Source organism: Carcharodon carcharias, chromosome 10, assembly GCF_017639515.1.
Source record: "Carcharodon carcharias isolate sCarCar2 chromosome 10, sCarCar2.pri, whole genome shotgun sequence".
Taxonomy (NCBI): domain Eukaryota; kingdom Metazoa; phylum Chordata; class Chondrichthyes; order Lamniformes; family Lamnidae; genus Carcharodon; species Carcharodon carcharias.
In genome coordinates, this window is record NC_054476.1 from 31,746,908 (window position 1) to 31,771,601 (window position 24,694).

The 24,694-nt window shown below is 44.3% G+C and overlaps 1 protein-coding gene across 2 annotated transcripts in view; it reads right to left on the reverse strand.

Annotated features, from left to right (window-relative positions):
• mapk8ip1b (mitogen-activated protein kinase 8 interacting protein 1b) overlaps positions 1-24,694 on the reverse strand; it is a 187,649-nt gene that overhangs the window by 40,064 nt on the left and 122,891 nt on the right. For both annotated transcript variants that reach the window (XM_041197839.1, XM_041197838.1), the window contains exons 3-5: positions 17,596-17,823; positions 9,921-10,002; positions 5,157-5,969 (exon numbers count right to left, since the gene is read on the reverse strand). In XM_041197839.1, coding sequence (XP_041053773.1) covers positions 5,157-5,969; positions 9,921-10,002; positions 17,596-17,823 — 1,123 coding nt within the window. The remainder of the gene's footprint in view (positions 1-5,156; positions 5,970-9,920; positions 10,003-17,595; positions 17,824-24,694) is intronic.

Consider the following 24,694-nt stretch of genomic DNA (forward strand, 5'->3'; position numbering starts at 1 on the left):
GAGACAGAGGGGTCAAGGAAGGGAAGGGAAGTGTCAGAGATGGACCATGTGAAAATGATGGAGGGGTGGAGATTGGAAGCAAAATTAATAAATTTTTCGAGGTCCCGACAAGAGAATGAAGCAGCACCGACGTAATCATCGATGTACTGGAGGAAGAGTTGTGGTAGGGGTCTGGAGTAGTACTGGAACAAGGAATGTTCCACATACCCCATAAAGAAACAGGCATAGCTGGGGCTCATGCGGGTACCCATAGCCACACCTTTTATTTGGAAGAAGTGAGAGGAGTTAAAGGAGAAATTGTTCAGTGTGAGAACAAGTTCAGCTAGACGGAGGAGAGTAGTGGTGGATGGGGATTGTTCAGGCCTCTGTTCGAGGTAGAAGCTAAGGACCCTCAGGCCATACTGGTGGGGGATGGAGGTGTAGAAGGATTGGACGGCCATGGTGAAGTGGAGGCGGTTGGGGCCAGGGAACTGGAAATTGTTGATGTGACGTAAGGTGTCAGAGGAATCACGGATGTAGGTGGGAAGGGACTGGACAAGGGGAGAGAGAAGGGAGTCAAGGTAACGAGAAATGAGTTCCATGGGGCAGGAACAGGCTGATACGATCGGTCTGCCGGGACAGTCCTGTTTGTGGATTTTGGGCAGGAGTTAGAAGCGGGCCGTCCGAGGTTGTGTGACTATCAGGTTGGAAGCTGTGGGAGGAAGATCTCCAGAGGAGATGAGGTCAGTGACACTCCTGGAAACAATGGCTTGATGTTCAGTGGTGGGATCATGGTCCAGGGATAAGTAGGAGGAAGCGTCTGCGAGTTGACGCTCAGCCTCCGCGAGGTAGAGGTCAGTGCGCCAGACAACAACAGAACCACCCTTGTCAGCGGGTTTGATGACAATGTTAGGGTTATTCTTACCTGTCTTATGTGACACCGGTCCCACCCAAATATGACTGACTCTTAACTGCCCTCTGAAATTGCCCAGTAAGCCACTTGATTGTTTTAACTGCTAAAGCAGGCCGACGACCATCACAGGAACAGGTGTCAGCTGTGGCGATTACAAATTTGCATTTGAGTCCAGGAGGTTCCAGGTTCAAGTCCTGCTCTCCTGCTCCAGGATTTGAACACAGAAAACAAAGCTGATACTCCAGTGCAGTACTGATGGAGTACTGCTCTGCTTGAGGTGTTGCCTTTTTGAAAGGACATTAAACCAAGACCCCAACCTGCGCTCTGGATTTAAAACATCCCATGGCGCTTCTTAATAAACAGCAGGGAATTTTTCCCTGGTGCGCTAGCAAATATTTATCCCTCAATCAGCATCACAGAAACAGATTATCTGGTCATTGTCACATTTGTTTGTGGATGTTTGCTGTATGCAAATTGACTTGCATTTCCTGCAACACAAAGATTAAGACACTTCATGCACTTCACTGGCTGCAAAGCACTTTGAGATGTCTGATAATCATGAAAAGGCATAACATAACTACAAATCTTTCTTTCTTTTTTAGATATGGGTAATAATTTGCAGCCTTGCCAGTGACACCCACATCCTAAGAATGATTTCAGCCTAAAGGTGTATGTATTGCGAAGTAAGCTCCATGAGACTCTATGAAGCATAGCTCACACAGAGTTTCATCCTTTGAGGCTTAAATGCATAATCCAGGCTGACATCTACGTTCAGTATGGAGGCCCCGTCTGCTTATTCAGGCGGGCATTAATAATCCTATGGCATTATTCAAGGGACAAGAATACACTCAAAAACAAAAACAGAATTACCTGGAAAAACTCAGCAGGTCTGGCAGCATCGGCGGAGAAGAACAAAGTTGACGTTTCGAGTCCTCATGACCCTTCAACAGAACTGAGTAAAATTAGGAGAGGGGTGAAATATATGCTGGTTTAAGGTGGGGGGAGAAGAGAAATGGGGGGGGGAGTGGTTGTAGGGACAAGCAAGCAGTGATAGGAGCAGCTAATCAAAAGATGTCACAGACAAAAGAACAAAGAGGTGTTGAAGGTGGTGATATTATCTAAATGAATGTGCTAATTAAGAATGGATGGCAGGACACACAAGGTACAGCTCTAGTGGGGGTGGGGTGAAATGAGACTAACAGGGCATAAGAGGTATAGATTTAAAAATAATGGAAATAGGTGGGAAAAGAAAAATCTGTACAAATTATTGGAAAAAACAAAAGGGAGGGGGAAGAAACGGAAAGGGGGTGGGGATGGATGAGGGAGTTCAAGATCTAAAGTTGTTGAATTCAATATTCAGTCCAGAAGGCTGTAAAGTGCCTAGTTGGAAGATGAGGTGCTGTTCTTCCAGTTTGCGTTGAGCTTCATTGGAACAATGCAGCAAGCCAAGGGCAGACATGTGGGCAAGAGAGCAGGGTGCAGTGTTAAAATGGCAAGCGATAGGAAAGTTTGGGTCATTCTTGCGGACAGACCGCAGGTGTTCTGCAAAGCGGTCGCCCAGTTTGCATTTGGTTTCTCCAATGTAGAGGAGACCGCATTGGGAGCAACGAATGCAGTAGACTAAGTTGAGGGAAATGCAAGTGAAATGCTGCTTCACTTGAAAGGAGTGTTTGGGCCCTTGGACGGTGAGGAGAGAGGAAGTGAAGGGGCAGGTGTTACATCTTTTGCGTATGCATCGGGAGGTGCCATAGGTGGGGGTTGAGGAGTAGGGGGTGATGGAGGAGTGGACCAGGGTGTCCCGGAGGGAACGATCCCTAGAGAATGTTGCTGGGGGGTGAAGGGAAGATGTATTTGGTGGTGGCATCATGCTGGAGTTGGCGGAAATGGGGGAGGATGATCCTTTGAATGCGGAGGCTGATGGGGTGATAAGTGAGGACAAGGGGGACCCTATCATGTTTCTGGGAGGGAGAAGGGGTGAGGGTGGATGCGCGGGAGATGGGCCGGACACGGTTGAGGGCCCTGTCAACGAGCGTGGGTGGAAAACCTCGGTTAAGGAAGAAGGAGGACATGTCAGAGGAACTGTTTTGGAAGGTAGCATCATCAGAACAGATGCGTCGGAGGGAAAGGAACTGAAAGAATGGGATGGAGTCCTTACAGGAAGTGGGGTGTGAGGAGCTGTAATCGAGGTAGCTGTGGGAGTCGGTAGGCTTGTAATGGATATTGGTGGTCATCCTATTACCAGAAATTGAGACAGAGAGGTCAAGGAAGGGAAGGGAAGTGTCAGAGATGGACCATGTGAAAATGATGGAGGGGTGGAGATTGGAAGCAAAATTAATAAATTTTTCCAGGTCCCGACAAGAGCACGAAGCAGCACCGAAGTAATCATCGATGTACCGGAGAAAAAGTTGTGGGAGGGGGCTGGAGTAGGACTGGAACAAGGAATGTTCCACATACCCCATAAAGCGACAGGTATAGCTGAGGCCCATGCGGGTACCTATAGCCACACCTTTTATTTGGAAGAAGTGAGAGGAGTTGAAGGAGAAATTGTTCAGTGTGAGAACAAGTTCAGCTAGACGGAGGAGAGTAGTGGTGGATGGGGATTGCTCGGGCCTCTGTTCGAGGAAGAAGCTAAGGGTCCTCAGACCATCCTGGTGGGGGTGGAGGTGTAGAGGGATTGGACGTCCATGGTGAAGTGGAGGCGGTTGGGGCCAGGGAACTGGAAATTGTTGATGTGATATAAGGTGTCAGAGGAATCACGGATGTAGGTGGGAAGGGACTGGACAATGGGGAGAGAGGAGGCAAGGTAACGAGAAATTAGTTCCATGGGGCAGGAACAAGCTGACACGATTGGTCTGCAGGGACAGTCCTGTTTGTGGATTTTGGGTAGGAGGTAGAAGCGGACCGTCCGAGGTTGGGAGACTATCAGGTTGGAAGCTGTGGGAGGATGATCTCCAGAGGAGATGAGGTCAGTGACAGTCCTGGAAACAATGGCTTGATGTTCAACGGTGGAGTCATGGTCCAGGGTGAGGTAGAAGGAAGTGTCTGTGAGTTGATGCTCAGCCTCCGTGAGGTAGAGGACAGTGCGCCAGACAACAACAGAACCACCCTTGTCAGCGGGTTTGATGACAATGTTAGGGTGTCCACCAATGTCCATTACAAGCCTACCGACTCCCACAGCTACCTCGACTACAGCTCCTCACACCCAGTTTTTCCAGGTAATTCTGTTTTTGTTTTGGATTTCCAGCATCTGCAGTTTTTTTGTTTTTACACAAGAATACACTCGCTCTCCTGGGTAGCATGCCTTCCTCATCCAGCACCAACAGGAATAGATTCACCAGTCATTTATCTTATTGTGGGAACTTGCTGTGCACAAATTGCCTTTCCTACATTATAACAGTGACTATACTTCAAAAGTACTTCATTGGTTGTAAAGCATTTTGGGACGTCCTGAAATTGTGAAAGGCGCTATATAAATATAAGACGTTGCCATAAAAATCCTATATTGAGCTTTTAACTAAAATCCATGTGGTGTGTGTCAACTCAGTTCCCTGTTAGCCACAGTCCATTCATCCCCTATAGCTCCACACTCTGAAGCATGTTTAATCAGCATTATCCAAACAAGGGCATTGAAACAAGCAATGAGATTATCAACCAAATTATCCCTTTTTGTTGGCTGTGGGATAAATACAAGGTGATCAACCATCCCTTATTTTACGGGTTGGTCCAGCACTTGAGCTCAGTGTCCTAGGTTGCATGCACCTCATACTCGTCCCCAATAGCAGACTCGTATGGAGACGAAATGCAGTTGTCATAGACGTTTGCCAAATCACTGTCATCGTTGTACCCTGAGAAACAGTGTTTTAGGCTCACCAGCTCCAACTGCATGTTGTCACCCACAACCAGTGTGTACTTAACCGAATCATAATTCAGATCTTTATACCTTGCACGTGTGCAGTACCCACTCTGTGTCCTCTCATATCTCAGACACCCCCACCCCCACCACTCTGGCACCCTGCCCAGCTATCACAGCCCTGGCACCCAACTCAAAGCTCTGGAAACCACCCTCTTTCTTGCAACATCACCCCCCCTCCCACCCACCACCCGAAACCTACTTCCCCCCGACACAACCCAGTCTCAACTCTGGCACCTCCCACCCCCACTGTCACAACTCTGGAGCACTGCATAAATCTCCACATTCCAGTCACTGTCATTTACTAAACCCCCCCACTCCACACCAGAAAATAAATAATTGAAAGCTACTTACTGGACGTTCTTGACCTTCCACTCATAAAAACATTGAGGAATTTCTTGGAGAAAGGAATATCTGCTTCTGGCGTGGAGTCTTCTGACAGACAGACTGAGTCTCTCTTCAGCACCCCCTCCTCATACTCTTCCCCAATAGCAGACTCGTACGGAGACGGAATGCAGTTGTCATAGACGGTTGCCGAATCGCTGTCGTCGCTGTACCCTGAGTAACAGTGTTTTAGGCTCACCAGCTCCAACTGCATGTTGTCATCCACAACCAGTGTGTACTTAACCGAATCATACGACAGAGCACTGTCTGAGCTTACTGAGGTCCTCGGGAAGAGCTGCTCTGCGTTGAGCGAGGTTCGTGGCAAAGAGCAGCTGTGGGACGTGGAAAGGCAAGAGAGCTCTTCATCCTCTTCACTGATCGAAGGTTTCGGGTTGCCTGGCAGGGTCAAGCAGTGGGTGAAGTCGACATCCGAGCTGATGGACATGCGGTTTTCGTTGGACTGAGAGAGGAAGGGCTTCTCGTTTTCCGAGGAGTCTGAGTTCCTCTGCACCGGAGTTAGGTAGATCTCCTCCGTGGCCTCGATCGGCACCTGTGTTTGGTACCGGATGCGCTCATCATGTTGACCCTCGTTGTCCTTCGCCCGCTGGTTAGAGGCTGTCACCATTGCTGAGCACCCTGTAGGGATGGAAGCTACAGTCTCACTCTGCCCTGCTGGTGCCCGCCTGCAAGGGTTGACCTGGGCAGTCGATGTCCCTTTGTCAGTGGTGCCACTCGCTGGTTTCACCTCATCTCCCAGGCACCCGTGAGCGGGAGTCACCTCTCCTGTAATACACAAAGGTTATTCATTGTTCCAAACAAAAGCCTCCAACCCAAAACAAACAGTCATCATATTCTCCAGGCCACTGTGATGCATTTAAGAGAAAGTCATTTGCTGCACTGCTCAACCAACGCTACACCTTCCTGTCAATTGTCCTCAATCTACCACTTGGACATGCCCTGAGGTACTGGGACTGTGGGAGGTAGATTTTTGGTGGGAGTGGGGTGAAACTCAGGAGAATCAATGGGATGATGGAGGTGGAAAAGAAGGGAAAAAGACAAGGAAGGGAGGAGAGACAGAGGTTGAAGGGGGAAGGAGAAAAGAGGTTAAGGAGGAGGGGCGAGGGAAATGGATGAGGAGAATGGGAAGGAGGGGGAAAGGAAGATGAGGGAAGCAGCAAGGAGGACAGAGAGGAGCAGGAGAAAAGAGGAGGTGGCTGAGGGGAAGGAATATGCAGAGAAGGTAGAAAGGGAAAGGAGGAGGAAGGGGAAAGAGGAGGGAGAGGACTGAGAATGTGGAAAGGAGGGAGGGAAGGAAGAAAAGGGATGGGATGGAGGCACAAGGATATAGAGTGTGAAAGACAAACAAATGGACAGGTACACCGACACAAACTGGAGTGTTGCTGCATTTGCTGATGAGCATCATTCTTACCAGTTATTTTAAAAGCACCCAGTTCTCTTTACAGAACTGTGTTTGGAGCCTTCTCTCTGGTCTCTCTGTGGATTTCACACTGCACAGAGTTAAGATCAGCTCCAGATTAAAAAGTAAAACTAGAAGCTGGACTGCACTTCTAAAAAGTGAAAGAAATCAGACATGTAGGCAGCATCTGAAATGTGTCAGTGGAGACATGGACACGTCAATTGGTGTGCAGAAGAATCAAGAGAAACACTGGGATTGTTGAGAAAAATCAGTGAAGATCATTGTCCAGTTCCTTATAGTTTTTTTTATAAATCTATTGATATGAGCCTGTCACACATGACAAAGGGGCAGATTTTAAACATGCCAACCTGCCCTGCCCAGTGTATAAGGCTGGCCTATGGAACACTGGCTCAAATGGGAATTTAAAAAACAGGTAATTTCGATAACAGGAGCCCGATCCACATTACTTTTACACCCAGTCAGCAAACTGAAATCAGCTTCCAAAAATCTCAAAAGTACATTTAAGATAAAAAAGAGAAAGCAAGCCTGTCATTTCATGCTGGTTTCCCATGTCCTGGAACTGGAAGTGTACATGCATCCCACCTCCAACAGTGAGAATTGTTAGTAGAGTGGTGTCAGGGATGAGAGACTGCAGTTAAACAGAGAGGGTGGAGAAGTTGGGGCTGTCTCCTTACAGCAGAGAAGATTAAGGATAGATTTGATAGAAGTGTTTAACATGGTGCAAACTTAGATAGAGTAAATAAAGAGAAAGTGTTTCCATGACTGATGGTTGATAACCCAAGGGCACTGATTTAAGGTGATGGTCAAAAGCACCAGAGGTGGCATGAGGATAATCACTCTTATGCATTTGGATTTGGAAAATGCTGCCTGATAAGGAGGCAGAATCAGCCTTGGGAAAGGGAAACAAAAACAGAATTATCTGGAAAAACTCAGCAGGTCTGGCAGCATTGGCGGAGAAGAAAAGAGTTGACATTTCGAGTCCTCATGGGAAAGGGAATTGGATAAATACATGAAGTAGAAAAATTGCAAGGACGTGGCGAAAGAGTGGACGAGTGGAATGAACTGAATTGCTCTATGATAGACATTACATTGATGCGATAGGCTGAATGGTCTCTTCTGTGCTGAACCATTCTCTGGTTCTATGAATTGCACTCTTCCCCCCACCCCCCCTCATCCTCCAGTTGCCATGCTCTAAGGGGGAAACTATGGACTTCCATTGGTCCATGCTTAGCAAAGTACTGTCGTGGTTTGCTGTAGCCTTCCGCAGTATGGTTGAGTAGGAAACTCTCCAACCTTTACTGCCTGCCATCCGACATATTGGAAGGGTTTAGAGGCTGATAATCAACCTGTTGGCCACGTTATGAATGCATCTTCCATGGCCATCAAGTCCAGAAGTGGGATTTGAACCCAGAGCTTCTGGCCCAGAGGTAGGGACGCTACCACTGCACCACAAGACCTCCAAATTACATTTTAATTGATCAACAGAGAGGCTAACTTAAGGACAGGTGCACTTCAACAGAAGAATAATACATTGTGCATTACACTCCTGTTCCCAGTGAATCAAGGATTCAGGGATTGGGTAATTAAAATGACTAATTCTGAGAGTTTTTCATTGACTGAGCTCTGACACAATAAAAGCCAAAAGAGAACGTCTCCAGACAAGAAATAGCGAAACCATGCCAGAAATTGTCTGGGCAGCAAAGGGTTAATCACTCCTAAACCCTTCCTCTTGTAGCTGGTACAGTGGGCAGGCCCATTGTTATTTCATGCCGAAACTGGACCATTAATCTCTCCAACCCTTTGCAAAAACATGCATGGAGCTGCCATTCTTCCTCCTCACCACAACAAGCTCCTTCAACTGCAAACTGGTAAACCTATTTGTGATACGTTCACAATCCAAGCAGATAGTTCTCAGCCATGTCCCAGGATATTGCTATGATGTTAGCAGCAAGTGGACGCTACTGTTAAGAGTCTTGGATTCCCAGTGGAGTGGTCAGCAAAGCCTCGTCATTTGTCATCCCAGCCCCTAGGGGGAATGTGCAGTGAGCAATTTCAGGGAAGAGGACTGATTGTCAAGCAAACAACTGCGAGGAGGTCTGCAAACCACCAAATCCTGCTGCCTCGACTGAAGACAAATATCTGGGGGGGATAGATTCATGGCCTGGCTGGTACACTGATGAGACAGATCATCCGCCCATTAGAGAACCCGCCCGATTTTTATTCCATTGAAGTAACAACTTGCATTTATAGAGCACAATTTAAGACACTTCACAGGGAAGTAAAAAGGCTAAATTGACACCATGCCATAGGATGGGATATTAGGATGGCAACCAAATGCTCAGGCAAGAGGTAGGTCTTAAGGAGGGTCTTAAAGGAGGCAGTAATTGTAGCTATATGAAGTGAAAACATTCTGTCTCCCTGGTCTCATGTTCCCATTTCAATGCAGTGGGACAATCAAAGGTCAAGCAACCACGTTCTCTCCTGGGGTAGGGGAATGAACAGAGAGAGAGAGAGAGAGTGCAAGAGAGAGAGCGCACAAGAAAGAGGCATTTCCAGAAGCTCTCCAAATGCAGAAATTCAGTGGTGGATCTCCTTATTCCATTTGCCTTCTGCACTCAACACTATAGCACCCAAGTCCCGACAACATAATAGTGGAAATTCCACTCTGCTATGCTCATCAATGCCTATTTGCCCATCATCCCTGTGCTCACTAACTGGCATTGGCTCCCTGCAGTCCACCAGCACCTGGAATTTAAAATTCTCATCCTTGCATTAAGATCCCTTCATATCCGAATTTCCTCCCTATATCTCCTCCAGATCTACAGATCTCTGAGATCTTTCTGCTCCTTCAATTCTGACCTCTTGCACATATCCACTCTCCTCACCCCATCATTGGCAGCCATACCTTCAGCTGTCTGGACCCTTAGCTCTGGAATTCCTGCCCTAAGCCTCTCCATCCTTCTACCTCCCTCTTTTCCTTTAAGACATTCCTTATAACCTAACTCTTTGACCAAGATTATGGTCACCTCTCCAAATATCCACTGATTTCAAATGTTTGCCTGAAAATGCTCGAGTGAAGCACATTAAGGCACTTTAATTTGTTAAAAGCACTATGTTAAATGCAAGCTCTTGCTCCCTTTTCTAAATGGTTAAAAAATACTTGCAAAAAACACACACACTGGAGCTCACTAAACAATTTTGGTGGATTAAGAACCAAGTAGATAAACTTTGCTCTTAAAGATGCAGCTCCAATATGGACATGTCATCAGGAATAGGCGCAATGCAGACACACGTACCAGTTTTCAATGGGGATGATGATCGAGAGACCTTTTCCTGCCAGCTGTACTTTTTGCCGAATGAGTTGTTATTCAGTGTATCCTGCAAGAAGAAAACAAAGGATGTCATGTACAGATGGTGACAGTCCCACGGAGCTGGGGCAACAGACGCTGCTGACACACAATGGGCTAAGCGACATCTTTTCAACAAGTTGCCGAGCGACATAAAATAACAGAGATTATTTCATAAAAACCATTCATGAATGACTGAAACTCACGCGGGTTGTGACTTTGGGCAGTTGTGCAGAACCGGGCAATATGGGCTAACTTGCATGTTAAACACCTCTCCTAATTTCTGTTGCTATTTCCTTCAATCAGAAGAGAAGTTTAACAGACAGCCAAGGCCTATATCATCCAGTTCTACACTATTGCCAAAAGTCAAAAGTGAAGAAGTTCACAGCAAGTTATTAGGAGTTAATAAAATGTTATCATTTATTGTGAGGGGAATTGATTACAAAAATAGGGAAGTAATGAATGCTTCAGTTGTACAGGGCACAGGTGAGACCACGTCTGGAGTACCGTGTACAGTATTGGTCTCCTTATTGGGAAATGCATTGGAAGCAGCTCAGAGAAGGTTTACTGGACTAATGCCTGATGGGTGAGTTATTTTATGAAGAAAGGCTGGACAGGTTAGGCTTGTATCCACTGGAATTTAGAAGAATAAGAGGTTGATTGAAACCTTTAAGATCCTGAGGGGTCTTGACAGGGTGGACATGGAGAGGATGTTTCCTCTTGTGGGAGAATCTAGAACTATGGCTCACTGTTTAAAAATAAGGGGTTGCTCGTTTAAGACAGAGATGAGGAGAATTTTTTTCTCTGAGGATAGTGAGTCTTTGGAACTCTCTTCCTCAAAAGGCAGTGGAAGCAGAGTCTTTGAATATTTTTAAGCCAGAGCCACATAAATTCTTGATTAACAAGAAGGGTTAAAGGTCAGAGGATAGGCAGGAATGTGGGGTTGAGGTTACAATCAGATCAACCATGATCTTATTGAATGGCGGAGCAGGCTTGAAGAACCGAGTGGCCTACTCCTACTCCTAATTCATATATTCATATGTATGTTCATATATAACATGAAATAGTTAGCCTGGTCATCTTTTACCCTCATGCACTGGGGTAGATCTTGACTTTACGTGAGTATGTAAAGCAGATGATGGTGAGTTGGCAGCAAATTTTACATCCTTCCCCAGTTTTATTATGTAGAATTACGTAGTATTTACAGCACATAAATAGGCCATTCGGTCCAACTGCTTTGCCACTGCTTATGCTTCACAAGAGCTTTCTCCAACCATTCTTTATCTCATCCTATCAGCATATCATCTAATCTTTTGCCCCTCATGTATTTATCTGTGTTCCCTTTAACTTTAGTTATTCACCCCAAACATTCCATCTGGTAGTGAGTTCCACATTTGAACCATTCTCTGGGTAAAGAAATTCCTCCTGAATCTCCTATGGATTTATTACTATCTTATATTTATGACCCCTAGTTTTGGACTCCCCCACAAATGGAAGAACTTCCTCTAAGGAATAAGATGGCCTATTTCCACTCCGTAACATCGTCAGACTCTCCACTGTCTCAGCTCATCTGCTTGTAACCTTGAGAGTTGACTATTCCAATGCATTCTTGCTAGTCTCCAAAATTCTACCTGCCATAAACTTGAGGTCATTTAAAACCCATGTCTTAGCTCACACCAAGTCCTGTTCCACAATCATCCTATGTTTGTTGACCTACACTGGCCCTGGTCAAGCAATGACTTGGTTTAAAAATCTCATCCTTGTTTTCAAATCCCTCCATGGCTTTGCCCCCTTCCTACTTTTGTAATCTGCTCCAGCCTCACAACCGTCCAAGATATCTGTGCTCATCAAGTTCTGGCCTCTTTGAGTATTCCCTTAGCGGCCATGCCTTCAGCTGTCTTGGCCCTAAATCTCTCCACCTCTCTTCAAAACGTTCCTTAAAATGTAACCCCTTTGACCAAGCCTTTGGCCTTCTTGCCTAATATCACCTTATGTGGCTCGGTATCTAATTTTAAATTATAATACTCTTATCAAATGCCCTGGAACATTTTATTACATTAAAGGCACCATAAGTTGTTGTTGTCCAGCTAATCAAACCCTTTCATAACCTTAAAGACTATTGACTGTAATTCAATTGGCTTCTTGGCAATGGCTGCATCACAACATCAGTCCTAAACCTAATACAAAATTCTTTTTGGCTTAACATTTATTCTTTTTTAAGGAAAAGAAGTACTATTCTGTTGCTGAACTTTAATCAACTAGAGTACTTGCTACCAGAGTCAGATCTCATTAATGATGTGAGACCTTCCTTACCAAATCCTTTGCCTTGCCCCAGGAGAAATGGCTCTGAACAATGACTGCTGAAAATCACATTCTTGTGACACCAATCAAAGAGCAGAGGCTTGATTTAGCCAGAAGGAAACGTTGGCCTTTACAGGGCTCCTAATCAACTAAGTAGTTGGATTGCTAAAATCTTCCCCCTTTGGGATCAGGATATTAGATATGACCATTCTGTTTGAAACAAACTTCAACCTTGAAATTACAATTGGATAGGCAGTAGCAATTGTGTTTGTTTAATCAGCTGTGGGCGTGTCTCTTCCAACCACTTTTCAACTCAATCCAAATTAGGTGCCGTAAAATTATTTTCCTGCTCTCAATTCAGCAATGCCCATCCTTTTATGAAAATAATCTCTGCAGTGATTGGTGCACTGGCAGCCCTTTGCCACTTCAGATCAGTTGTCAAGATCTGCTAGTCTCTGACTTTTGGTGATTGGAGATAAGTGATTGGAAGGAAAGACATTGTTTCAAAATTAAAACCATTGCATAGTTTATTGGCTTTCTCGCATTGGTGCCCATTATCTGTAGTAGTCTCACACCCAATACACCAATACCCTGGGATGGTCTTGTCATTTAACATCATTGGCTTGGTACTCTGTCTGTCCTTTGAGTTCCAATTTCCTTGCAGTCTTGGAAGCTACACATCTCTGACAGAACCATAGAAAAGTTACAGCACAGGAGGCCATTTGGCCCATTTTGTCCATGCCAGCCCGAGGATACCCACCTTCCTGCACCTGGCCCATAGCCCTGCAGTTTACAGCACTTAAGGTGCAGTCCAGGTACTTTTTAAAAGAGTTTAAAGTTTCTGCCTCTACCACCAACTTGGGCAGCGAATTCCAGACACCTACTACCCTCTACATAAAAAAAGTTCTTCCTCATGTCCCCCCTACACCTTCGGCCACTTATCTTGAATGTATGTCCCCTGATTCTAGAATTCCCCATCAAGGGAAACAATTGTTTGATTTCCTCTTGGGTGTACTGGCCCCATTGCAACCGATTTATTTTTGCATGCTAGTTCTCTGGCTACAGTATTTTTTGTACATTTTTATACTTCAAAATACCTGTTGAGGTGAGGTATTTGTAACAACGCAGACAGAAATTCCCTACACAGCACAGTGATTGCACTTCAAAAAGTACTTCATTGGCTGTAAAGGTACTTTGGGATCACAGAATTGTTATGGCACAGAAGGAGGCCACTTGGCCCATCAGGTCTGCACCAGCTCTCCGAATTTGCAACTGGCCTGGTAACACTCCCCCGCCTTCTCCCCGTAACCCTGCACATCCTTCCTTTTCTGATAACAGTCTAATTCCCTTTTGAATGATTCAATTGAGCCTGCCTCCAACACACACTCAGGCAGAGCATTCCAAACCCTAACTACTCGTTTCATAAAAAAGTATCGCCTCATATCACTTTTGTTTCTTTTGCTAATTACTATCAAACTGTGCCCTCTCATTCTCGATCCCTTTATGTTCAGAGGTCATGAAGGGCGCTATAGTTATTTTTATTTCTTTAGTAATGGTGTCCCAATGTTTACAGCATTGCATACCCAAGTGAAAGGATACAAGGAAAGTTAAACTATAATCAAAATACGTAGCTTCCATTAAGATTGATCTTAAGAGTTCAAATGGCTAACATTTCCCTGCTCATCAGCCAAAATGTGACAATGGAATAACAGAAAATTACACGGAGCTCCATAAGTCTTTGTGGCTTCAAATAACAATGACTCTGCTTTCACTATTGGTTATATCTCAACTTTGCACAATAGAGTTAAACAGATGGCAGGTTTGACACTATGTTGACTGGCGGTTAGGGCCTGGGAGACTTGAGAGGAGTAAATAACTTGAAGGGGTGTCAAGCCTAGATGTGAAGTGGTTGGACTTTGATGTGCTTGAGGCCTTTCCAGTTGCAGATCACAGCCTTGAAATGATGGGGTGGGATGATACGCATAAGTACTTGGTGTGTTCACCCGGGGTAGAATTTTCGGGCCGGGGAATGGGTAGAATTTATGGGAGAATCTAGAACTATGGGTCACTGTTTAAAAATAAAGGGTTGTTCATTTAAGACAGAGATGAGGAGAATTTTTTTCTCTCAGAGGATAGTGAGTCTTTGGACCTCTCTTCCTCAAAAGGCAGTGGAAGCAGAGTCTTTTTCGACCTGGCAGCGGCCGGGGAATGGATCATCAAACGTGATTTCACCCTGGCTGGTCAATTAACGGGCAGCCAGCGTGAAAGGCATGCTGAAAGGCTCAGCGCTGCTGGGGTGGGGGCGGGAGGAGGGCGAGCACTGAAGTTAGCATGGGCGAGTGCGGAAGGAAAGTTCCCTGTAGGCAGAGAGCTGCCTCAGCGAGCTGACGAATTTAAAAGTCAATAAATGCTGAATTTAAAATCCTGAAAAAAATGTCCACTTATCAGAATGAGCCACCTCAACATACGAATGCTGCAAATTCTGTCCAAACATTTTAATCTTTTTAAAACTTAATCTCAGAAACATCATCCCGCCCTTGGATGAAGTTTCCTCAAAAAGGCAAAAGCCGCTCGTCCGATTCACCCGTCCACCAACCGAAATGTCAACTGTAACTGTAACTCCCGTGTGCACGCGCACTGACCGAAATATCACGGGTGCGTGATGACATCGGGATGCTTGCTCGACAACATTCAGTGCTATTTCCTGCTCGAGCGTGTCGGGCACATGCCCACATGCCAAGCGAAAAATTCTACCCCTGAAGTTCCTCCCTCTGTTACATTAAAGCAAGTGGTGAACATTTCTGTAAACACAGGAGCAAGGGGAATTTCTGATACATGCCAGAACTAAGAGGCTATAACTCTCAGGAATGGTTGAGCTGGCTGAGGCTCTCTCCTCTAGAAATGGGAAAGCTGAGGGGTGATCCAATAGAAATCTTTAAAATTATGAAGTGGTTCAGCAGAGCAGATGTAGAGAATAAAAGCAAAATACTGCGGGTGGGGGGAAAGGGACCAAAACTAAGGTCATAAATATAAGATTGTCACTAATAAATCCAATAAGAAACTAAGGAGGAACAACTTTACACAGAGGGTGGTGAGAATGTGGAACTCACAACCACAAGGAGTGGTTGAGGCAAATAGCACAGATGCATTTAAGCCAGATAAGCATGAGGCAGAAAGGAATAGAAGGATATGCTGATAGAGAGAGATGACATAGGCTGCTAGAAGAATCATGTGGAGCATAAACACTGGCATGAAGCAGTTGGGTTGAATGGCCTGTTTCTGTGCTGTTAAACTTCATGTAATGTGTTAGCCGGTTAGAGTTAGCGAGGCCAATAATGTGGGTTCCTGCACACCATTACTGGTGCGGCCTCAGTCGCTACCACAAGGCCAGTTTATTTATATCCCTTTCTACTACTTCAGGCATAAGGCTCCTGATTTGTTAAATAAAGCATGACAAACAAAACTAAATTTTGCTCCTGTTTTAATTTTCATCCATGTATTTTGAAATGTGCTCAAAATAATTATAACTTTGCACTCGTCAGTTTTACCTCAACTCAGATAGCCAGCAAACAAACGAATAAATAATTTGAACTGCACCTAATTCTAGAAAGATTGTATTATTATTCAGGTTTAGGAGGTGGTTCTGAATAAAAATCCAAATTGTTATATAAGCAGAGCACTACGTATTGTCACAGAGATATTTTGTAAGGAGGAAAAATGCAAATAATATAATCCCTTGAATATTTTTAATTCATTATATAAATTCCCACTCAAATAGATGAGACATTATTCCCCTTTCATATTCTTTCATTATTGCCCTGGTGAGAAAGGTGGTGATTTATTGATTTGTGTTAACTGTGGTAAATGAGGACAATGAGTTTATTTATTTCCCTTTCTGCAGCATGTAAGAGAAGTACTCTTCTCTAGGGACCAGTCAAAAAACATTTACTTTCCTGACTCTCGATAGAAACTTCTTTCCATTCCATTCAGAGGAGATTGGCATCTCTTCCCTCCTTGGTTGACCCACCAAAATCATTTAATCCTCATTTTACCATGAAGTACACCATAGTAGATCAGTTTGTTAACAAAATCAAAACCTCCTTTAAAATCTGTCAGCAATTTGTATATGGATGGAAAGTCTGCTCTTATTCTGCACACATTCGGCCAGGTTGACATTAAATATCAGTGACAGCAATAGGAATGGATCAATCACTGAAGTCATGACATTTGTATTCATGTGGGAGACTGAGAGGCAACCTTGCCTCTGAGTCAGATGATAGTAGGTTCCAGTCCCACCCCAGAGACTTCATCACAAAAATCTAGACTGACACTCCGAGTGTAATACTGAGGGAGTGCCGTACTGTCAAGGTGCTGTCTTTCGGATGAAACAATGAACTGAGATCCCATCTACTCTCCCAAGTTGATGTAAAAGATCCCATGCCCGCTGTCTGAAAGAAGAATTCTCCTGACATCCTGGCCAGTATTTATCCCTCAATCAACATCACTGGAACAGATGGTCCAGTCATTATTACATTGCTGTTTGTGGGAGCTTGCTGTACACAAACTGGCAGCTATATTTCCCACAATACAACAATGACTACACTTCAAAAAGTACTTCATAGGTTCGCGAGTGTCTTGGGACATCCTGAAGTTGTGAAAGGCAATATATAAATGCAACGCTTTCATTTTTACTTTACAGCTTTCAGACAGTTAAGAATCATTAATTTACCACTAACAAAGCATATATATATATATTTATAAATAAATGATTTCATGCAAAGACTACTCAATTTGATCAGGAATGGATTCCTGTATTGTCACAAAATCTCACTTTCACAATTTTCAGCAATGAGTGCAGCTTCAATAGCCAAAATATTACTGGAATCCATCCATGTACAGATCACAAGGCCGACGTAATATATGTCTTGACCTGATAATCAAGTCTGCATTTCATTGATGCAACTGTCCACTGATACAGTAATCTGATCAGACACTCGCTGCTGAAGGCAATCCTTGCAATCTCCGACAGTCTGTGTTTTGGATTAACTAACTAGGGAAAGCAATAATGAGTGTGAAAGCACGGATATTTGATTTCCGCTATTAATGACTGTAAACCAGGCAAAGTTTAAGATCCGTCTTTATTACAATTCAGCCGGGCAAAACAGGGCAACAAGAAAAACAAGTCCTTTTCTGTCTGCTATGTACCATCCAAGAAACAAGATTATAGGAGTTGGAGGGGGGGATCAGCTGCAGAGGTCATTTTAATCTGCGAGCTATCAGCAGCAGACCAGCAAGGGAACACCACCACTGCCCTCCATCTTACCTGAGTCCGAGGAACTTGTGGGAAGAGATTCAAGGTCGTGGGCCGCTTGGGTTTGTAAGATGCCATGCTGACAGGGTTTGTTTCCTTCAGAGGACCGTTGTCCTCCTCCTCTTCCTCGATATCGTCGACAGCATCAATCAGATCCAGCTGCAGCATCTCTGCCTGGATTGTGCAGACATCATTTCCGCTTGTCGTCGCAGCATTATTGGTCTCCAGAGTCACACGGGACTGAGAAGAGAAGGAGATTGGACAGTAAGGTGTTGATGATTTATATGAAGGTAAGTACATTATAGATATATAGAAATATATATACTGTATATACAAAATATATTAATGTATATATATTTATATATTACATAAATATATATAATAAATATAAATAATTTATATAAAGTTATATAACTATAAATACACATAAATAATACATAATAAGATTGTAAATCAATACACAGTAGGCTTAAATTTTTTCTGCACACATGCTGTCTGAACAAGTGGAAAAATGCTCCACGTTAACTTGAGTGCAAATCACAGCCGTTGACAAAGAAATGTCAATAATTTTCAGACAGTAAAGCACATTTACTTTCAATCTGAACCAAAAACATCAACAACAGAATCATTGAATCATGTGACGATATAGTGCAAAAGGAGGCCACTCCAGCCATCACGCTTGTGCTACCTCTTTGAAAGAGCTATCCAATTAGTTGCACTCCCCTGCCCTTTCCCCCTGGCCCCACAATTATTTCTCCTCAAAGGATTTAACATACACTTCACAGATTTCCCCTGCTCAACTGTACATTAGCTGTGACTATCATCCCATTAGCCAGCTGTCAATTGTCAGAAGCCACTGATTTTCAGATCCTGCAGGAAAATCTGCATCGAATCCAAAAATGTAATGCTGAAAACACCAAAACAACTCCCAAGGCTACAAGCAATAATAACAAAATCAGACTTTTCCAACAACTGAAAGAACACTAATGGAGCTTCTTTACGCAGTAAATGTCACAAGGCCCTTCACAGGAATGTCATCAAACAAATTTTGACAATGAGTCACGAGTGACAAAAAGCTCTTCGGACAGGTTGGTCAAAGATGCAGGATTTAAGAAACATCTTAAAGGAGGGGAGAGTGGTCGAGAAGCCAAGAGGTTTAGGGAGGGAATTCCAGAATTTAAGGCCCAGGCAGCTGAAGGTATGACAGCCAATCAGAAATGCGTGAGAGGGGAGAATTAGGGAAATGCAGAGATAAAAGAGGGTTGTAGGGCTGCAGGAGGTGGAAAGAGGCGAAGCCTTGGAGAAGTTTGAAATTTTTAAATAGAGGCATTGCTGGACCAGTGAGCAGGGAGGGTGATGAGTGAGTGGTACTTGGGTGTGAATTAGAACACAGGCAGCATTTAAATAGATCAGTGGCACTGCCAGCAAGCAATTCCTTCCAAATCTGGAGGTTGCCAACACCCCGATTCACTGGAAATACTAGGCTGGTATAAATCCGATATAGGGTGAATCCTCTGGAGTAACCTGAAATGGTCTAAACAGATGAGCATTCTGGGTCCTCGATTTCTACCCCAATATGCTTGGTACAAAACCAATAATGCTGCACTGTATGCATCGCCTTAGCACAAGCAGCTAGTTTCCTGCTCTTCCATTGCGTGGGAGTCTTCATCATTCCTGGGGATCCCCTTTCCTCAGTCAGAATAATGCTGCAACTGAAAAACCTCCCCATATTGGAAATTAGTGAGGGCACTGCACATTATTGGGCTCTTTCACACAGTGAAAGCAGCTGCACAGAACTGGCTGTGTGTCATTTTAACTTTGTGCGGTAGTCTAAAATGGACAATATCCAATTAGCCGCCTGCCTAGACTGACACACCTACTGCAGTACTGAGGAAGTGTTGCAATGTTAGAGGCTCCATCTTTCAGATGAGACAGTAAACCGAGGCCCCATCTGCCCTCTCAGGTGACTGTAAAAGATCCTATAGTACTATCTGAAGACTAGGATGTGTTCTCTCCCTGGTGACCTGGCCAATGTTTATCTCAACCATATCACTTAACATAAATTATATGGTCATTATCACATGCTGTGAGAGTGACCTTGCTTTGCAGATTGGCTACATTATAACAGAGACTATGGGCGGAATCTTCCAGTCCTGCCAGCAGCAGCAAGTGTGGTGGGGGGGGGGGGGGGGGGGGGGGGCGAACTTGTTTTGGCACGAGGCCAAAAATCAGTTTCCCAATGGCGAGATGAACTGTGGGAATTTTATTCTCACCACATCAACAATATTACCCTCATCAAGCATCTCTGCTACCTCTTCAAAAAACTCCAGCAAGTTAGTTAAACATGAAATCCATGCTAACTTTCCTTAATTAACCTGCATTTGTCCATGTGACTATTAACTTTGTCCTGAATTATTTTTTCTGGAAATTTCCCCACCACCAAAATTAAACTGACTATATCTTGAAAACTTTGATTGAGTCACCCCTTAATTTGCTAAATTCCAGAGAACACAACCCTAGTTTGTGTAATCTTTCCTGGTAGTTTAGTCTTTAGAGTCCAGGTAACGTCCAAGTAAATCTACGATGCGCTCCCTCCAAGGCCAAAGTGTCCTTCCTAAGGTGTGGTGGCCCAAATTGCTCATAGTACTCCTGGTGTGGTCTAACCAGGGTTTTGTATAGCTGAGGCAGGACTTCTAACCCCATGTATTTTATTTCTTTAGATATAAAGAAAGAATCTAGCCATCTCCCCTTGACATTCAATGGTATTACCATGGCTGAAGCCCCCAATATCAGCATTCTGGAGGGTTATCATTGACCAGAAACTGAAATGGACCAGCCATATAAATACAGTGGCTGCAAGAGCAGGTTGGGAATTCTGCAGTGAGTAACTCACCTCCTGACTCCCAAAGACTGTCCACCATCTACAAGGCACAAGTCAGGAGTTTGATGGAATAAATTCCACTTGCCTGGATGAGTATTGATCTGATTTAGCCTCAACGTCACTTTCCTGCTTATGCATGATACCCTTTGACTTCCTTCTTAGTCAAGAATCTACCTACCTCTACCCTAAAAATATTCAATGATCTTGCTTCTATCGCTTTCTGGGGAGAATTTCACATGCTCACGATCCTCAAGAGAAAACAATGCTCCTCATCTCTGTCTTAAATTGAAGACTCTTTGCTTTTAAACTATTCCTGTCTCTCCCAATATTCAAGTCCGCTCAGGATCTTATATGTTTCAATGGGATTACCTCTTATTCTTCTAAACTCCACTGGCTACAGGCCCAGCCGTTCAACCTTGCCTCATAAGATAACCCCCTCTTCCCAGGAATCAGTCAAGTGAATCAACTGCTTCCAATGCAATTATGTCCTTTCTTAAGTAAGGAGGCCAAAACTGTAAACAGTACCCCTGATGTGATCTCACCAACGTCCTGTACAACTGTAGCAAAACATCCCTACTTTTATACTCAATTCTCTTTGCAATAAATGACAACATTCCATTAGCCTTCCTAATCACTTGCTGTATCTGCATACTAACTTTTTTGTGAATCATGTATTCATGTACCAAGACACCCAGATTCCTCTGTACCTCAGAGTTCTGCAATCTCTCTCCATTTTGATAATATGCTGCTTTTCTATTCTTCCTGCCTAAATGGACAAGCTCATATTTTCCTACATTATGCTCCATCTGCCAAATTTTTGTCCACTCATTTAACCAATTAATATACTGCTGGCAGGGGAGGGGGGGGCATCACTAGCATTAATCAGAAACTGGTATTTGGAGACTACTTTCCTCCCTATCTTTGTGCCATCAGCAAGTTTAGCAACTGTACATTTGATACTTTCATCCAAGTCAGCAATATTGATTGTAAATAGTTGAGGCCCCAGTACTGATCCCTGTGACACTCCACTCCACATCCACAGGTTCTCAGCTATCCACATTGCATGCTACTTCCTCAAAGAAGCACTACCTGCAAGTTTCTTTTCAAGCCACACACCACCCTGACGACATTGGGACGATATTGGCACACCTTTATTATTGCTGGGTCAAAATCCTGGAGCTGCCTAACAATTCTATACCTATATCACATGAACTGCAACGGTTCAAGGCGGTGCTCACCACCACCTTCTCAAGGGCAATTGGGAATGGGCAACAAATGCAGGCCTAGCCAGCAAGGTCCACATCCTGTGAAAGGATTAAAAAAAGGCCAGCATTCCATTAGCCTTTTTGATTATTTTCTGTATCCGTTCATGACATTTTAATGATCTATGTGCCTGGACTCTAAAGTCTCTTTGGATAGGCACTGTTTCTAGCTTTTAACCATTTAGAAAAAACCCTGTTCTGTCCTCTTTGTCATGATGGAATACGTCTAAAGCGAATGACCTCACTTTTGTCTACATTAAAATCCATTGGCCACAATTTTGCCCATTCCCTTAATCTGTCTCTCTTCAGAATGCTACACTTCCATCTATTCTGTTTAGAATACCATCTATTTTTCTGCCATCAGCAATTCTAAATACGTGACTTTATATCCCATCAACTAATAGTTGAGGCCCCAACACTGATCCTTACGGGACACCACTAGTCATATCCTGCCAATGAGAGTACCTGCTATTGAACCCGACTCCTTCAGTTCAGCTAATTTCTTCACCAGGTTGATCATTTATCTTCCATGAGCAGGCTAAAGACATTGACCAGTCTGAAAACACCGATCAGACTAAAGACCAAGACTAGACTAAAGAATCCCGATCAGGGCTAAAGACCCTGAATTGGGCAAACAGCACTGACCAGCATAAAGGCAGTCTCAAGATCTGAAAAGCTCACTTACAATGTGATTCATAACACCAGTTACAAAAAAGAGCCTGTGAGGAACCTTGAGACTTCATGGTCCCACTCAGCCTTTGTGCTAGATTGATCCTGAAGGCTCACCTGACTCAAGCAGCTAGTTAAGCTATTTTCAGAAGCAGCTTGGACTGCAGATTTCAAACCTAATTTTGAAGCATATCCAAGGCAGAAGCAAAAAAAAACCACTTTAGTAAAATACGCAGATTTTCTTTTTATTATGGAAGTCTACTGGTACAGTCACAATGGGCTGAATGGTCCCTTTCGGCCCTGGAAGATTCTAAGGCCTGGATTTAAACCACAATGCATTCTCATTCCATATGTCAAATTACTGCCATGACTTTGAGGGGTGCAGGTGGGAAGTTTGACTGGATAAAAACGTGGAATTGATTGACAAACCATTAGGGCCCCTTCACTGTTGGTCTCTTAATTTTTTTAAATCATTCACAGGATGTGGGCTTCACTGCCTAAGCCAGCATTTATTGCCCATCCCTAGTTGCCCTTGAGAAGGTGCTGGTGTGCTGCCTTCTTGAACTGCTGTAGTCCATATGGTGTAGGTACATCCACAGTGCTGTTAGGAAGGGAGTTCCAGAATTTTCACCTAGCGACAGCAAAGGAACGGTGAGATATTTCCAAGTCAGGATGGTGAGTGACTTAGAGGGGAACTTCCAGGTGGTGGTGTTCCCATCTATCTGCTGCCCTTGTCCTTCTAGATGGTAGTGGTCGTGGGTTTGGAAGGTGCTGTCAAAGGAGCCTTGGTGAATTCCTGCAGTGCATCTTGTAGATGGTACACACTGCCGCTACTGTACGTCAGTGGCAGAGGAAGTGAATGTTTGTGGATGTGGTGCCAACCAAGCGGGCTGCTTTGTCCTGGACGGCATCAAGCTTCTTGAGTGTTTGGGAGCTACACTCGTCCAGGCAAGTGGGGAGTATTCTATCACACTCCTGACTTGTGCCTTGTAGATGGTGGACAGGCTTTGGGGAATCAGGAGGTGAGTTACTTGTCACAGGACTCCTAGCCTCTGATTTGCTCTGTTAGCCAGAGTATTTATATGGCTAGTCCAGTTTAGTTTCTGGTCAATGGTAAACCCCAGGATGTTGATAGTGGGGGAATTCATTGATGGTAATGCCATTGAACATCTGGGGCGATGGTGAGATTTTCTCTTGTTGGAGTTGGTCATTGCCTGACACTTGTGTGGCATGAATATTACTTGCCACTTGTCAACCCAAGCCTGGATATTGTCCAGGTCTTGCTACATTTGGACATGGACTGCTTCAGTATCTGAGAAGTTGCAAATGGTGCTGAACATTCTGCAATCGTCAGCGAATATCCCCACTGCTGACCTGAAGGAAGGTCATTGATGAAGCAACTGAAGATGATTGGGCTGAGGACACTACCTTGAGGAACCCTGCAGTGTGTCCTGGAACTGAGATGACTGACCTCCAACAATCACAACCATCTTCCTTTGTGCTAGATATGGCTCTAACCAGTCTGTGATTAGGATGAACTAACTAAGGAAAGCAATAACGAGTGTGAAAGCACAGATGATTACAATTGACTTCAGTTTTGCTAGGACTTCTTGATGCCACACTCAGTCAAGTGTGGCCTTGACTTCAAGGACAGTCACTCTCATCTCACCTCAGGAGTTCAGCTCTTTTGTCCATGTTTGAACCAAGGCTGTAATGAGGTCAGGAGCTGAGTGGTCCTGGGGGAACCCAAACTGGGCGTCAGTAAGCAGGCTATTGCTAAGCAAGTGCCGCTTGATAGCACTGTTGATGATCCCTTCCATTACTTTACTCATTGAGAGTAGACTGATAGGACAGTAATAGGCTGGGTTGGATTTGACCTGCTTTTTGTGTACAGGACATACCTGGGTAATTTTCCACATAGCTGGGTAGATATGAGTGTTGTAGCTGTGCTGGAACAGATTGGCTAGGGGCACGACAAGTTCTGGAGCATATGTCTTCAGTACTTTTGCCAGCATATAGTCAGGGCCCATTGCCTTTGCAGTATCCAGTGCCTTCAGCTGTTTTGTGATGTCACGCAGAGTGAATCGAATTGGCTGAAGACTGGCATCTGTGATGCTGGGGACCTCCAGTTGGCTGAAGATAGCAGCAAATGCTTCAACCTCATCTTTTGCACTGATATGTTTCGCTCCTCCATTATTGAGGATGGGGATATTTGTGGAGCCTCCTCCTCCAGTGAATTGTTTAATTGTCCACCACCATTCACGACTGGATGTGACAGGACAGCAGAGCTTAGATCTGA